General features: G+C 39.4%; 1 protein-coding gene across 1 annotated transcript in view; it reads left to right on the top strand.

Moving 5' to 3' along the window:
• Window positions 1-15,332, top strand: part of LOC122915088 (obscurin-like) — a 61,009-nt gene that overhangs the window by 13,744 nt on the left and 31,933 nt on the right. Inside the window, exons 9-10 of the mRNA XM_044261649.1 lie at window positions 10,750-11,025; window positions 14,559-14,834. Coding sequence (XP_044117584.1) covers window positions 10,750-11,025; window positions 14,559-14,834 — 552 coding nt within the window. The remainder of the gene's footprint in view (window positions 1-10,749; window positions 11,026-14,558; window positions 14,835-15,332) is intronic.

Below are 15,332 nucleotides of genomic sequence, written 5' to 3'. Positions count from 1 at the left end.
CCATTCCGCTTTACCTGCTCACTGGCGTCTTCTGCCCCTGTAGAGATCCAGACATGTATAATTCTGATCTCAGGCTGATTTCATGGGTGATCAGATTTCTTTGGTAGGTAATCAGCTCACTTTGGGGTACCAGCTGAAAAGACGCCTCTTCCTAGTACCCCGCCATCTTGTCCCCCCCAGTATGTTATTCTTTTTGATGTTTCCTTAAGTGGAATTATTTTTTAAATGTTAGTTTTGGAAGGTTCATCACTAATATACAGAAATAGAATTAATTTTGAGTATTGCTGTTGTGTCCTACAACGCTGCTGAGCTGGTTTATTCACCTATTAATTATTTGTGGATTCTTAAGGATTTTTTTTTTAGGTACAAAAAAGTGTCCCCTATATTGCACAGATAGTTTTACTTCATTATTTGCAGTCTGGATGCCTCTTATTTTGTTTTTGATTACTGATTTATTCTCTTTACTTGTTGTAGGTCCGTTCAGGTTTTCTATTTCTCCTGGGGTCAGTTTTGGTAGTCTGTGTGTTCCTATGAGTTCAGGTATTTCATCTACAATTTGTTGGGATTCACTTTTTGATGGTGTTCTCTGACCATGGTTTTTATTTCTGTAAGGTCTGTACTGGTGTCCCCACATTTGTTTTTGTTGTCATAATTTGAGTCCTCTAAATTTCTTAGTTGTCTAGCTAGTGGTTTGTCAATTTTGTTGATCTTTTAAAATATTCTTCATTCTTTCTTTTGCCTTTTTATTCTGTTTCATTCATCTCATCTATAGACTTTATTTCCTTCTTCCAACTTTGGGTTCCACTTACTCTTCTTTTTCTAGTTTCTTAAGGTGTGAAGTTAGATTATTGATTTGTGCTCATCTTTTTTGACATAGGCCTATAATTTATAACTATGAATTTTCCTCTGAGCAGTGGTTTCACTGCATCTTATTAGCCTTGGTGTGTTGTGGTTTCATTTCCAACTATTTCAAAATATTTTCTAATTTTCCTTACAATTTTTCTTCAAGAGTGCATTGTTTACTTTTGGCAGATTTGTGGATTTTCTAGTTTTCCTTCTATTAGTGATTTTTAGTTTCACTTATCTGTGGTTGGAAAAGATACCCTGTATGATTTCCATCTCTTTACATTTACTGAGATTCATTTCGTGGCTGAACCCATGGTCTGTGTCAGAGAGCATTCTGTTTGTGTGTCTCTGATGCGGTGGGTGGAGAGTTCTATTGAGTCAGCTGGGTCTACCTGGCATATACTGCTGTTTCCTTACTGACCTCCTGTCTGTCTTTCTGTCTATTATGGAAAGCAGGGCACTGAACTCTCCAACTACTATTGTACATATTTTTCTCTCTTTGATCTGTTAGTTTTCACTTCATGCAGTTTGGTCTCTCCTGTGTGTTGTGCTTACCTTTACAGTTGTGAGATCTTCTTGGTGAAATGAACCTTTTATCAATTTCTGATGTCCTTAATTGATGCATTTATCAATCAATAGATAATGTTTCCTATGGTTTTTGCCTTAAAGTCTGTTCTGCCACCCCAGGTCTCTTCTGGTTACTATTTGTAAGAAGTATCTTTTCACTTGAAGCCTATTTGTGTCTTTGGATCTAAAGTAAGTTTCTTGTAGACAGCATGTATTTTTTAAAAAATCTATCTCGCCAATCTCTACTTTTTAATTAGCAAATTGAATCTATTTATAGTGAAAGTAATACTTACAAGAAAGGACTTACTTCTGCTATTTTGGTCTTTTTTTTTAATATGTTGTATCTTCTTTGTTCCTTATTCTCTCCATTTCTATCTTTTTTCTGTTTAATTGATTTTTTCTGGTGTTTCATGTATTAAGTGTATATATTTACTATAACTTTGTATATATTATATATACATATAACATTGGCTCTTTCTATCTATTTATCTATCATCTATCTGTTTTTTTCTTAGTGGATACCTTTAGTGGTTATCACAATTAATATCTTAACTTTGTAATATTCAAGTTTAAAATTATACCATTTTAGTTTAAATAAAAGAGCTGTTCCTTTACAGCTCTGTGTTTCCACACAAAGTGCAGCTTTATGTTGGTATTGTCAAAATTTGTCTTTATACACTAACTTCAGTCCATTAACTTTGTAGTTTTGTAATTATTGCTTATCCATTTGTGTTTTAAGATCATATGGGGAAAAAAACCCAAAGAGTTAAAAACCAAAAAACTGCTGCAATACTGGCATTTACATTTACCTGCCTAACTATACTTACTACTGTTCTTTATTTTTTCATATAATTTCAAGTTATTGTCAGTGTTTTTCATCCATGCCTGAAATGCCTATTTAGCATTTCTTGCAGGACAGTTGTAATAGCAACAAAATCATCAGTATTTATTTGAAGGGGAATGTATTAATTTTTCCTTCATTTTTAGGGATGCTTTTGCCAGATATTAAGTTCTTGGTTGATAGTTTTTGTTTTTGTTTTTGTTTTCTTTTCCCCTGAGCACTTTAAAACATCACCTACTAACTTCTGGCCCCTATAGTTCTGAAGGGACATCAGCTGTCACTCTTGGTAGGAGCGCTCATATGAATATTCTCTTTGCCCCTTTCCCTTTAAATCTCCCTGTGTGTATGTTGCCCCACAGAGTTTTAAGGCTCTGTTCATTTTCTTCATTCTTTTTTCTTTCTGCTTCTCAGACTGGGTAATTTCATGAGACTTGTATTCAAGTTTGCTGAGTTTTTTTTTTTCTTCTGTCTGTTCAAATCAGAAGTTGAACCCCTCTAGTGAATTTTCATTCCAGTTACACTTTTCAAATGTAGAATTTCTATGTAGTCTTAGACATATATCTTCTTATTGATATTATCTCTATTTGGTAAGACATTGTTCTCAAACATTTCTTTACTTGATGAGAAATAGTTTCCTTTAATTTTCTGAGCATATTTAAAATAGCTGACCTATAGACTTTGTTTAGTGAAACAATATCTGGACATTTTCAGGAACAGATTCTGTTGGACAGCTTCCTTTCCTGTAATGGACCATGATTCTTTGAATGTCATATAATTCTTTGTTGATATTGGAATATTAAGTAATAGCATGTGGGAATTTAGTTCAAATTGTCCAACCCCCTTCCCACTTTGTAGTTGTTGGTGTTTGTTTTTGTTTCTATTTGTGTGTTCAGTGACTTTTCTGAACTACTTCTGTGAAGTCTGCATTTTGTACTGTGTTGAACCCCTGAAGTCTCTGGTTGGTTAGCTAATGGTTTTACAGTGGTTTCTTTAGATGCTTTTAACCAGTAAGGCTCCCAGTTCTTGTTGGTACATGCATATACAACTTAGTCAGGCAGTTTATAATCATGTTTTCACGTCCTCAAGTTTAGCCCATAGTGTGAGTTTAGGGCCTCCTCAAATGATTCTTGAGTATACATATATTTGTGGCCCTCTAGATGCCCAGGAATGTGCCAGAGCTTTCCAAAGCCCTCTATGGACATAGACATTCTTGCAGCTTTTTCTTTTAAGTTGATTTGTTAGCCTGTTGTTTACTCAACTGATACCTACCACCTTGGGCAGCCATTATGTTCAGTAATTGCCTGTGATTGTTTTCAACAAGTACTGATGGGGAAAAGGCTATTTGCATTGAGTGAGCTCCTGTTCAGGCTTGAAGAATAAGGAAGGAGGGAAAGAAGAAAGGAGGGAAGGAAGTCAGTCTTATTTTTGTTCAGTTAGCTACCACATAGTACATGGTTTTTCATGTAGTGTTCAATGATTCAGTAGTTGCATATAACACCCAATGCTCATCACCACTTATACCCTTTTTTATTAAGGAGGGTACCACTTATACCCTCCTTAATACCCATCACTGGGCTAATCCATCCCCCAACCCCACTCCCTTCTGTAACCCTCAGTTTGTTTTATGGAGTCCATAGACCCCTATGGTTCATCTTCTTCTCTAATTCTTTTCATTCAAGTTTCCCTCACTTCCTGTATGGTCCTCCTCACTATTCCTTATGTTCCACACATGAGAGAAACCATATGATAATTGACTTTCTCTGCTTGACTTATTTCGCTCAGCATAATTTCCTACAGTCCCATCCATGTTGATGCAAAACCTGGATATTCATCCTTTCTGATGGTTGATAATATTCCATTGTATATGTGGTCCATATCTTCTTTATCCACTCATCTGTTGAAGGGCATCTCGACTCCTTCCACAGTTTGGCTGTTGTGGACATTGCTGCTATGAACTTGGGGTGTAGTTGCTCCTTCTTTTCACTACATCTGTATCTTTGTGGTAAATACCCAGTAGTGTAATTCCTGGGTCATAGGGTAACTCTATTTTTAACATCTTGAGGAACCTTCATACTGTTTTCCAGAGTGGCTGTACCAGCTTGCATTCCCACCAACAATGGGAAACCATTCCCCCACTTCACATCCTCACCAACATTTTTTGTATTCTTTTTTCTTTTTTAAAGATTTTATTTATTTATTTGACAGATAGAGATCACAAGTGGGCAGAGAGGCAGGCAGAGAGAGAGAGGGGGAAGCAGGCTCCCTGCCAAGCAGAGAGCCCAACACAGGGCTTGATCCCAGGACCCTGAGACCATGAACTGAAGCAAAGGCAGAGACCCAATCCACTGAGCTACCGAGGCACCCCTGTTGTTTTCTGACTCTTTAATATTTGCCATTTTAACTGTTGTAAGAGGGTATCTCATTGTGTGTGTTTTTTTAATGTTATGTTAGTCACCATACAGTATATCATTAGTTTTTTATGTAGTGTTCCATGATTCATTGTTTGTGTATAACACCCAGTGTGTTATTCTTTTTACACATTTCTGATTCAATGGGTTACTGTTTGATTGGGTATGTTTATATATATATTCTTGAGGAAGTGTGGTTGGTAGTATTCATATATGTATTTGTGTGACTTTGTCCTCAGGGTAATGGAAAGGGTTCCCTTCTCATCTGTTTTCTATGCGAGATTGTGTAGAATTGATGTGATTTCTCTTCCTTCTTTAATTTCTTCTCTTAAAGTTATTTCCCTGATTAAACCAGTGAAGTCATCCTGGGCTAAATATTTCTTCCTTTAGAAGGTTTAAATTTTGAAAACATTTTATTTATAGAGGTGAAATTATGCAAGTTACCTATTTTTTCTTGGGCAAATTTTAGTAGTTTGTAATTTTTGAGGAATTGTTCTATCTCTTCAGATTTGTCTAATTTACGTGCATAAAGTTGTTTGTAGTGTTCCTTTATTATACTTTTAATGTCAGCAGGGTCTGTGGTGATGTTCCTTTCCATTCCTGATATTGTTAGCTTAGATTTTCTCTCTTTTTTATTAGTCTTACTAGAGGTTTATCAATTTTATTGATCTTTTCAATGAACCATATATAGTTTTCATTGATTTTCTCTATTTTTTCAATTTAATTGATTTCTGTTTTTATTAATTTTCCTTTTGCTTGCTCTGGGTTTATTTTGCTCCTAATTTCTTGAGGTTAAAAAAAAAGGATTACTGATTGAAAGTTTTTCTTTTCTTTTTATCCTCCAATGCTGCCAATTTATTCATTTTTAAATTTTTATTTTATTTATTTATTTTTTAAAGTTATTCTTTTCTAATACAAATATTTAGTAGTGTCAATTTCCCCCTAATTATTGCTTTAACTTTATCCTGCAAATTTTGATATGTTTTTATTTTAATTGTTGTTCAGTTTAAAATATTTACTGACTTCCCTTGAGACTTCTTTGATTTCTGTAGTTTTCAGAAGTGTGCTGTTTAATTTCCAAGTATTCTCTTTTATTACTCTTATCTCTCTGTTATTGACTTCTAGTCCACTTCCATTCTGGTCAGAGAACATACTTTGTATTATTTCAATTTAATAATTTTTAAGAAATTTCTTTTCTTAACTTCAGTAAGAAGTTAAGTATGGTCTGTAGTTAAGTTACCATTACAACATGGTAAATGTTCCATGTATACTTGAAGAGAAGGTATATTCTGCTGTTGTTAGGTGGAACACATTGCAAATGTCAGTTAGGTCATGCTGGTTAATGGGTTGGTTCTTCTATACCCCTGATGATCTTCTGTCTACTAGTTCTACCAGTTGTTGTGTGAAGAATGAAGTCTTTAGCTATAAATGTGGACTTTCTGTTTTTACTTGCAGTTCTGTCAGTTTTTGCTTTGCATATTATGACTCTGTTGTTAAGGGCTTACTCATTTGGGATTATTACATGTTCTTTATAAATTAACTCATTTGCCTTTATAATATTTCTGGTAATTTTCCTGGCTCAAAGATTTATTTTATTTTAATATTTAAAATAATATTATTTATTTTATTAATTATTTTAAAATTAAATTAAATTAAATTTACTTATTTTAATATTAATGTAATTTTAATAAAATATTAATATAAATATTCCAGCTTTGTTTTGATCAGTGTTTGCATTACATGTATTTTTTTAAATTTATTTATTTTCAAAAAACATTATTCATTATTTTTTTTTCACCACACCCAGTGCTCCATGCAAGCCGTGTCCTCTATAATACCCACCACCTGGTACCCCTACCTCCCACCCCCCCGCCACTTCAAACCCCTCAGATTGTTTTTCAGAGTCCATAGTCTTTCATGGTTCACCTCCCCTTCCAATTTACCCAAATTCCCTTCTCCTCTCTAACGCCCCTTGTCCTCCATGCTATTTGTTATGCTCCACAAATAAGTGAAACCATATGATAATTGACTCTCTCTGCTTGACTGATTTCACTCAGCATAATCTCTTCCAGTCCCGTCCATGTTGCTACAAAAGTTGGGTATTCATCCTTTCTGATGGAGGCATAATACTCCATAGTGTATATGGACCACATCTTCCTTATCCATTCATCCGTTGAAGGGCATCTTGGTTCTTTCCATAGTTTGGCGACCGTGGCCATTGCTGCTATAAACATTGGGGTACAGATGGCCCTTCTTTTCACGACATCTGTATCTTTGGGGTAAATACCCAGGAGTGCAATTGCAGGGTCATAGGGAAGCTCTATTTTTAATTTCTTGAGGAATCTCCACACTGTTCTCCAAAGAGGCTGCACCAACTTGCATTCCCACCAACAGTGTAAGAGGGTTCCCCTTTCTCCACATCCTCTCCAACACATGTTGTTTCCTGTCTTGTTAATTTTGGCCATTCTAACTGGTGTAAGGTGATATCTCAATGTGGTTTTAATTTGAATCTCCCTGAGCGCTAGTGATGATGAACATTTTTTCATGTGTCTGATAGCCATTTGTATGTCTTGATTGGAGAAGTGTCTGTTCATATCTTCTGCCCATTTTTTGATGTGTTTGCCTGTTTCGTGTGTGTTGAGTTTGAGGAGTTCATTATAGATCCTGGATATCAACCTTTTGTCTGTACTGTCATTTGCAAATATCTTCTCCCATTCCGTGGGTTGCCTCTTTGTTTTTTTGACTGTTTCCTTTGCTGTGCAGAAGCTTTTGATTTTGATGAAGTCCCAGAAGTTTATTTTCGCTTTTGTTTCCTTTGCCTTTGGAGACGTATCTTGAAAGAAGTTGCTGTGGCTGATATCGAAGAGATTACTGCCTATGTTCTCCTCTAGGATTCTGATGGATTCCTGTCTCACGTTGAGGTCTTTTATCCATTTTGAGTTGATCTTTGTGTACGGTGTAAGAGAATAGTCGAATTTCATTCTTCTACATATAGCTGTCCAGTTTTCCCAGCACCATTTATTGAAGAGACTGTCTTTTTTCCACTGTATATTTTTTCCTGTTTTGTCAAAAATTAATTGACCATAGAGTTGAGGGTCCATATTTGGGCTCTCTACTCTGTTCCACTGGTCTATGTGTCTGTTTTTATGCCAGTACCATGCTGTCTTGGTGATCACAGCTTTGTAATAAAGCTTGAAATCAGGTAAGGTGATGCCGCCAGCTTTATTTTTGTTTTTCAACATTTCCTTAGCGATTCGGGGTCTCTTCTGATTCCATACAAATTTTAGGATTATTTGCTCCAGCTCTTTGAAGAATGCCGGTGGAATTTTGATCGGAATGGCATTAAAAGTATAGATTGCTCTAGGCAGTATAGACATTTTAACAATGTTTATTCTTCCGATCCAAGAGCATGGAATGGTCTTCCATCTATTTGTGTCTTCTTCAATTTCTTTCATGAGTGTTCTGTAGTTCCTCAAGTACAGATCCTTTAGCTCTTTGGTTAGGTTTATTCCCAGGTATCTTATGGTTCTTGGTGCTATAGTAAATGGAATCGATTCTCTAATTTCCCTTTCTGTATTTTCATTGTTATTGTATAAGAAAGCCACTGATTTCTGCACATTGACTTTGTATCCTGCCACGTTGCTGAATTGCTGTATGAGTTCTAGTAGTTTGGGGGTGGAGTCTTTTGGGTTTTCCATATAAAGAATCATGTCATCTGCAAAGAGAGAGAGTTTGACTTTTTCATTACCAATCTGGATACCTTTTATTTCTCTCTGTTGTCTGATTGCTGTTGCTAGGATTTCTAATACTATGTTGAACAAGAGTGGTGAAAGTGGGCATCCTTGTCTTGTTCCTGTTCTCAATGGGAAGGCTGCAAGCTTTTTCCCATTGAGGATGATATTTGCCCTGGGTCTTTCATAGATAGATTAGATGAGGTTCAGGAATGTTCCCTCTATTCCTATACTTTGAAGCATTTTAATCAGGAACGGATGCTGGATTTTGTCAAATGCTTTTTCTGCATCAATTGAGAGGACCATGTGGTTCTTCTCTCTTCTCATATTAATTTGTTGTATCACATTGATTGATTTGCGAATGTTGAATCATCCTTGTAGCCCAGGGATGAATCCTACCTGATCATGGTAGATAATCTTTTTAATGTGCTCTTGGATCCTGTTGGCTAGGATCTTGTTGAGGATCTTAGCATCCATATTCATCAGTGATATTGGTCTGAAATTCTCCTTTTTGGTAGGGTCCTTGCCTGGTTTGGGGATCAGGGTAATGCTGGCTTCATAGAAAGAGTCTGGAAGTTTTCCTTCTGCTTCAATTTTTTGAAACAGCTTCAGGGGAATAGGAGTTTTTTCTTCTTTGAAGGTTTGGTAGAATTCCCCAGGGAATCCATCAGGTCCTGGGCTCTTGATTTTTGGGAGGTTTTTGATCACTGATTCAATCTCGTTATTAGATATCAGTCTATTCAGGTTCTTGATTTCTTCCTGGTTCAATTTTGGTAGTTTATATTTTTCCAGGAATGCATCCATTTCATCTAGGTTGCTAAGCTTATTGGCATATAACTGTTCGTAATAACTTCTGATGATTGTTTCTACTTCCTTGGTGTTAGTTGTGATCTCTCCCTTTTCGTTCATAATTATATGAATTTGGGCTTTCTCTCTTTTCTTTTGGATTAGTGTAGCCAGTGGCTTATCGATCTTATTGATTCTTTCAAAAAACCAGCTTCTAGTTTCATTGATACATTCTACTGTATCTCTGGTTTCTCCCTCATTGATCTCAGCTCTAATCTTGATGATTTCCCTTCTTATGTGTGGAGTTGGTTTGATTTGTTGTTGATTCTCCACTTCTTTAAGGTGTAGAGACAGCTGGTGTGTTCTGGATTTTTCAATTTTTTTGAGGGAGGCTTGGATGGCTATGTATTTTCCCCTTAGGACCGCCTTTGCTGTATCCCATAGGTTTTGGACCGAAGTGTCTTCATTCTCATTGGTTTCCATGAATTGTTTCAGTTCTTCTTTGATCTCCTGGGTGATCCAAGCATTCTTAAGCAAGGTGGTCTTTAGCTTCCAGTGTTTGAGTTCCTTCGGAACTTTTCCTTGTAATTGAGCTCCAGTTTCAAAGCATTGTGATCTGAGAATATGCAGGGAATAATCTCAGTTTTTTGGTATCGGTTGAGTCCTGATTTGTGACCCAGTATGTGGTCTATTCTGGAGAAGGTTCCATGTGCACTTGAGAAGAATGAGTATTCTGTTGTTTTAGAGTGGAATGTTGTGTATATATCTATGAGGTCCATCTGGTCCAATGTGTCATTCAATGCTCTTGTTTCTTTATTGATTTTCTGCTTCGATGATCTGTCTAATTCTGAAAGAGGCGTGTTAAGATCTCCTACGATTAGTGTATTCATATCAATATGACTCTTTATCTTGATTAACAGTTTTCTTAAGTAATTGGCTGCTCCCATATTGGGAGCATAGATATTTACAATTGTTAGATCATCTTGGTTGATAGTCCCTTTAAGGATTATGCAGTGTCCTTCTGTATCTCTGACTATAGTCTTTAGTTTGAAGTCTAATTTATCTGATATGAGAATCACTACCCCAGCCTCCTTTTGAGGACCATTGGCATGAAAAATGCTTCTCCATCCCTTCACTTTCAGTCTGCGTGTATCTCACCTGGAATAGCTACGTGGAGCAGTGGTCATATGTGGTTCCCACTTAGAACAGCCCATAGGAGATGTGGTAGAGTTAGGGACCCCCTGGAACAGTCCACATTGAGGAAAGGGAGAATTTAGGCTTTTCACTCCTTCAGGCAACATAGAGCTGGGACAGTTCATGAGGACCAGTGGTAGAATGTATGGTCCCCACCTGAACAAGCCCTCATACAGTAGTTACAGAATGGGTACATGAATTGTGTTACTTATTGCTGAGAAGGCTATAGGGCTTCTCCAGATGACACAACTGACACAGAGCTGACAAAGGAGAAGTTTCCATTCCCTCTGCTTCCTGGTTCAGTACTTCTTAACCCAGTGCTGCCTTCCTAACAGACATGATATCTTCAATCATGTGCGTCCCTCTGTGTCCCCAGAGCCCTCCGTGGTGTTTGCCAAGGAGCAACCAGCACACAGTGAAGTGCAGGCCAAGGCAGGGGCCAGTGCCACCCTGAGCTGTGAGGTGGCCCAGGCCCAGACAGAGGTGACATGGTACAAGGACGGGAAGAAGCTGAGTGCGAGCTCCAATGTGCATGTGGAGGCCAAGGGCTGCAGCAGGCGGCTGGTGGTGCAGCAGGTGGGGAAGGCAGATGCTGGGGAGTACAGCTGCGAGGCCGGGGGCCAGAAGGTGTCCTTCTGCCTGGACGTCACAGGTGGGTTCCTTGAGGTCTTTCTTATGCTACTTAGAACACAGTAGTTATCCAGAGTGGGGGTGCATGCAGGTGATGTCTCATGTCCTGTTTGGTCACAAAGCTTCCCAAGCAGCAGCCAGCAGGTATGAATTACATGACAATGATTGTATTTTATCAGTGCTTCTTGTCTTTTCACTTGGGCAAACATTGCAACAACCTCAGAGGAGGAGTTCTGATTATTCCCATTTTATTTTATTTTATTTTTTTAATATTTTATTTATTTATTTAACAGACAGAGACCACAAGTAGGCAGAGAGACAGGCAGAGAGAGGGAAGCAATATCCCTGCTGAGCAGAGATCCTGATGCAGGGCTCGATCATAAGACTCCAGGATCATGACCTGAGCCGAAGGCAGATACTTAACCCACTGAGCCACCCAGGCACCCCAATTATTTGCATTTTAATATGAGGCTAAGAAAAATCTATAAGTTGCCAAAATTCACACAGCCAGAAAACCACAGAGCCAGCGTTTGGACCCCATATTCTGAGATTATTTGTTTACCTGTTCTGCCTGAAGAACTCTGTCATTAGTAGTTATTTTAGCTGGTATTCTCAGGCTCTATTTTTTTTTCTTATATGGAAACATATTTATTTATTTTTTAATTCTGAGGGTATTTTCTCTGGGAATCACATTACATTTTAATAGAGCTTTTTTTGTAATTTGTAAATACAATTTTGTAATTTGTAAATACAACTTACTTTTGAACAACATCAGTTTGAACTCCACAGGTCCACTTGTATGTGCATTTTTTAAATAAATACAGTACAGTATGGTAAATATGCTTTCTCTTTCTTACAATTTTCTTAGTAACATTCTCTTGCCTGTAACCTACTTCACTGAAGAATTCTGTCTGTAATACATAACACATATAGCAAATTGTGTATTGGTCAAGTTTGTATCATCAGCAAGGCTTCTAGTCAACAGTAAGCTATCAGTAGTTACATTCCGGGGGAGTCAAATTATACACAGGTTTTTGATTGCATGAGACTTCATCACCCCAACCTCTATGTTGTTAAGAGTCAATGGCATGTATTTTAACATTTTGAAGATATCATTCCATTGTCTTCTGAGTCCCATATTTTCTTCTAAAACATCAACTGTCAGTTTTGTTATGTTGCTTCAAAGACTTTTTTTCTTTTCCTTTTTCTTTTCTTCTCCTTCCTTCCTTCCTTCCTTCCTTCCTTCCTTCCTTCCTTTCTCCTGTTGCTTTTAAGATACTATGTTTGGTTTTAGTTTTCAGCGGTTTTACTTTGATGAACCTAGGGTGGTTTCCTTTTTATTCGTCCTGGTTGGAGCCGCAGGTCATCTTGGGTGTGTGGGTTTATGTTCTCCTCAACTATAGGCTATCCTTGGCCTATCTCTGTTCTGTCCCATCTCTCTCCTCTGTCCCAAGTTCTCTTACATTTTATTTAACCATTTTGCGTTTCCCCACATGTCTCATATGCATCTTTCTTTCTGCCTCTTAATTATTTTGCTCTCTCTCCTTTATTCTGTGTTTTTTTTTTCACCTACCTTAAAATTCCCTAATGTTCTGTTCTGCTTAGAGTATGCCTGACTCACTTATATACTGTGTTGACTATTTTCAAGTGCTATAATTTCCATCTCATTGATTTCTTATAGATTCCAGACTCTGTAGTAAATTTCTTATGTTTGATCTATTTTTTAAAAAGATTTTATTTATTTATTTGACAGACAGAGATTACAAGTAGACAGAGAGGCAGGCAGAGAGAGAGGGGGAAGCAGGCTCCCTGCTGAGCAGAGAGCCCAATGTGGGGCTCGATCCCAGGACCCTGGGATCATGACCTGAGCCAAAGGCAGAGGCTTCAACCCACTGAGCCACCCAGGCCACCCCTGTTTGATCTATTTTTAAAGTTTCATTTTAAAACAGTATTAATCATGGGTATATCCCAGTCTGAAAAAGCATAATAACCCATCACCTGATACTGTCCTTTTTTTGGTTTACTATTTACTCCTTTCCTTGACACACAAGCAACATTTCCACTGACTGTCAGACATTGCTTAAGAAAACTTGTTGGGTATAGATCATGCTATCTTATTCCAGAAAGAGGGTTGTTCCTTCCTATGATAGTAGAGAGAAGGCAGCCAAACTTCAGCTCATTCCAGGACCATGCTGGCTCGGGGCCCCCTTGCAGTTTTGATCAGGGCCTTCCGTCTCTGGTGGGCCCCAATTCTGGGCATGCTCTTCCCTAAATTCCTGCGATGCTTAGGTGTGGGTGAGGCCCGTTTCCCAGCAGATGCTCAACGCTAATCTTCCCTGGAATGCAAGGTGCCAGAGTGTGCTGTCTGCTCTGGAGCTCAGAGGTTTTCTGTGGGGCTTAATAGTCTCCTGTGTCCAGCAGCTTCAGAACTCATGAGACCCTTGAGGGGAACATGGCTGAGTGCCAGCTCAATTCTACATGGTCCCTCTTCCCGGGAGACCTGGATCCTCCTCTAACTGCACCCCTCTTTGCACACAAGTGTGCATGTACTGGTGGTCTCCCTGTTTTTTTGGGAGCTGTGCTGTGCCTGCATTGTCATTATCATGTCCTGCCTAGACACAGCAGTGTCCCTAGGGGACAAACAAGGGCCAGTGGGACCCTACATCCCTGAGTGGCTCCCTTAGACCATCCTCAATGACTCCACAGCATCCCTACAGAAGAACCTGGCCCTGGGCTCCCCTCTATTAGAATGTCTGCCCTATGCTTGAATCAAAGCTGTCTGTCTTGTGTCATTCATCACTCCTCGGAGAGGTCTGCCCTGGCCCCAGAGCCTAAGGGACCCATCCATCCCTTCTCTCACATGTGTGGCATTGTTTAACTACACCCAAGCAGGGCATCTCTGCCGTCATGACTGATGTGCTTGTCTGTCTTCCTCAGTAGATTGGGTACAGACTGTCATGTTTCTAGCCACTACCATGGTGCCTGGTGCCTGCATGCTGTGGGCCAGCATTCACTTGGGTTGTGCCAGTGATTGTGTGCATGGCTGGCTGCTTTCACAGCATGGACTCTCTGAGATTCTGTGTGTATGCACTTGAGTTTACTGGGAGTCATGCAGTTTTAGAAAAGAGGCAATCTCAGATGTTGGCAAGGATGTGAGGAATTGGAACTCTCACACACTGCTGGTGGAAGTGTAAACTGGCACATCCATTTCTGAAATCACTTTGGAAATATCTTTTAAAGCCAGTGTATCTTACACCATAAGCTACACCGATAGGATGTAGTGTGTGGTGGGCGTACTGTGTGCTGGGGGTATAGGAGTGAATAGGCCCACCTCCCCACAAGGGCTGGCTGTCACCTGGGATGGATACATCTAAATGTACACTCGGGCCCCAGGTCAGGAGGCATATGTTTGCAGACACTCTCCAGCAGCCTGCTGGACACATGATGGCATTTGCTCCAAGTAGGAAATTAACTGAACTCTGAAGCTTTCCTCCCTGTGACCTAAGTGGTACCAGCTCTGTGTCTCTTAACATATATATCTGTCTCTGTCCCCAGAGCCCTCTGTGGCGTTTGCCAAGGAGCAGCCAGCATGCAGTGAGGTGCAGACCAAGGCGGGGGCCAGTGCCACACTGAGCTGTGAGGTGGCCCGGGACAAGACGGAGGTGACATGGTACAAGGATGGGAAGAAGCTGAATGCGAGCTCCAAAATATGCATGGAGGCGAAAGGTTGCAAGAGGCAGCTGGTGGTGCAACAGGCGGGGAAAGAAGATGCTGGGGAGTACATCTGTGAGGCTGTGGGCCAGAAGGTGTCCTTCCACCTGGATGTTGCAGGTCAGTTCTTGTAGGACTATCATAGCCTTGTGTGGAGGTGATGGGATTGGCTAACTGTCCCAGCCAACCCTGGTGCTCTTCCCACCGGTCTCTTGTCTTCACACAGCCCATACTCTCAATTCCCTTACTCATGGCTGGGCCAAGGTGGTGCTGTGCTGGAGGGGTGCGGGCAGAAGGGAGAGTATGCTCCCAGAAATCCAAGTGGTGTTCCCACATAGTAATGGCAATCATAAGTTGTTTGCTGAGAACCTCCAGGGTGTTCTTTGGTGCCTGGGACTCTGCTGTACCTTGCACTTGGAGTCTGAGAGTAGGCCTTTTTCACCCACCCATTATATGTGAATTTTCCTCTGCTGAAGATCCTGGCCACTCCAAGACGCCCTCACCTAGCTACACGCTGGGCCACACGAAGGAGAGATGCTTGCATTTCATTAAATCAGGAGATGGGAGAGTTTCTGCCAGCTGATCCTACTTGGATTTATGTCAAGACAGAACTACGGA

The sequence above is a fragment of the Neovison vison genome, chromosome 1, assembly GCF_020171115.1.
Source record: "Neovison vison isolate M4711 chromosome 1, ASM_NN_V1, whole genome shotgun sequence".
NCBI classification, from domain to species: Eukaryota; Metazoa; Chordata; class Mammalia; order Carnivora; family Mustelidae; genus Neogale; species Neogale vison.
The sequence above is the reverse complement of the archived record's forward strand: the minus strand, read 5'-3'. Positions and strand labels throughout refer to the sequence as shown.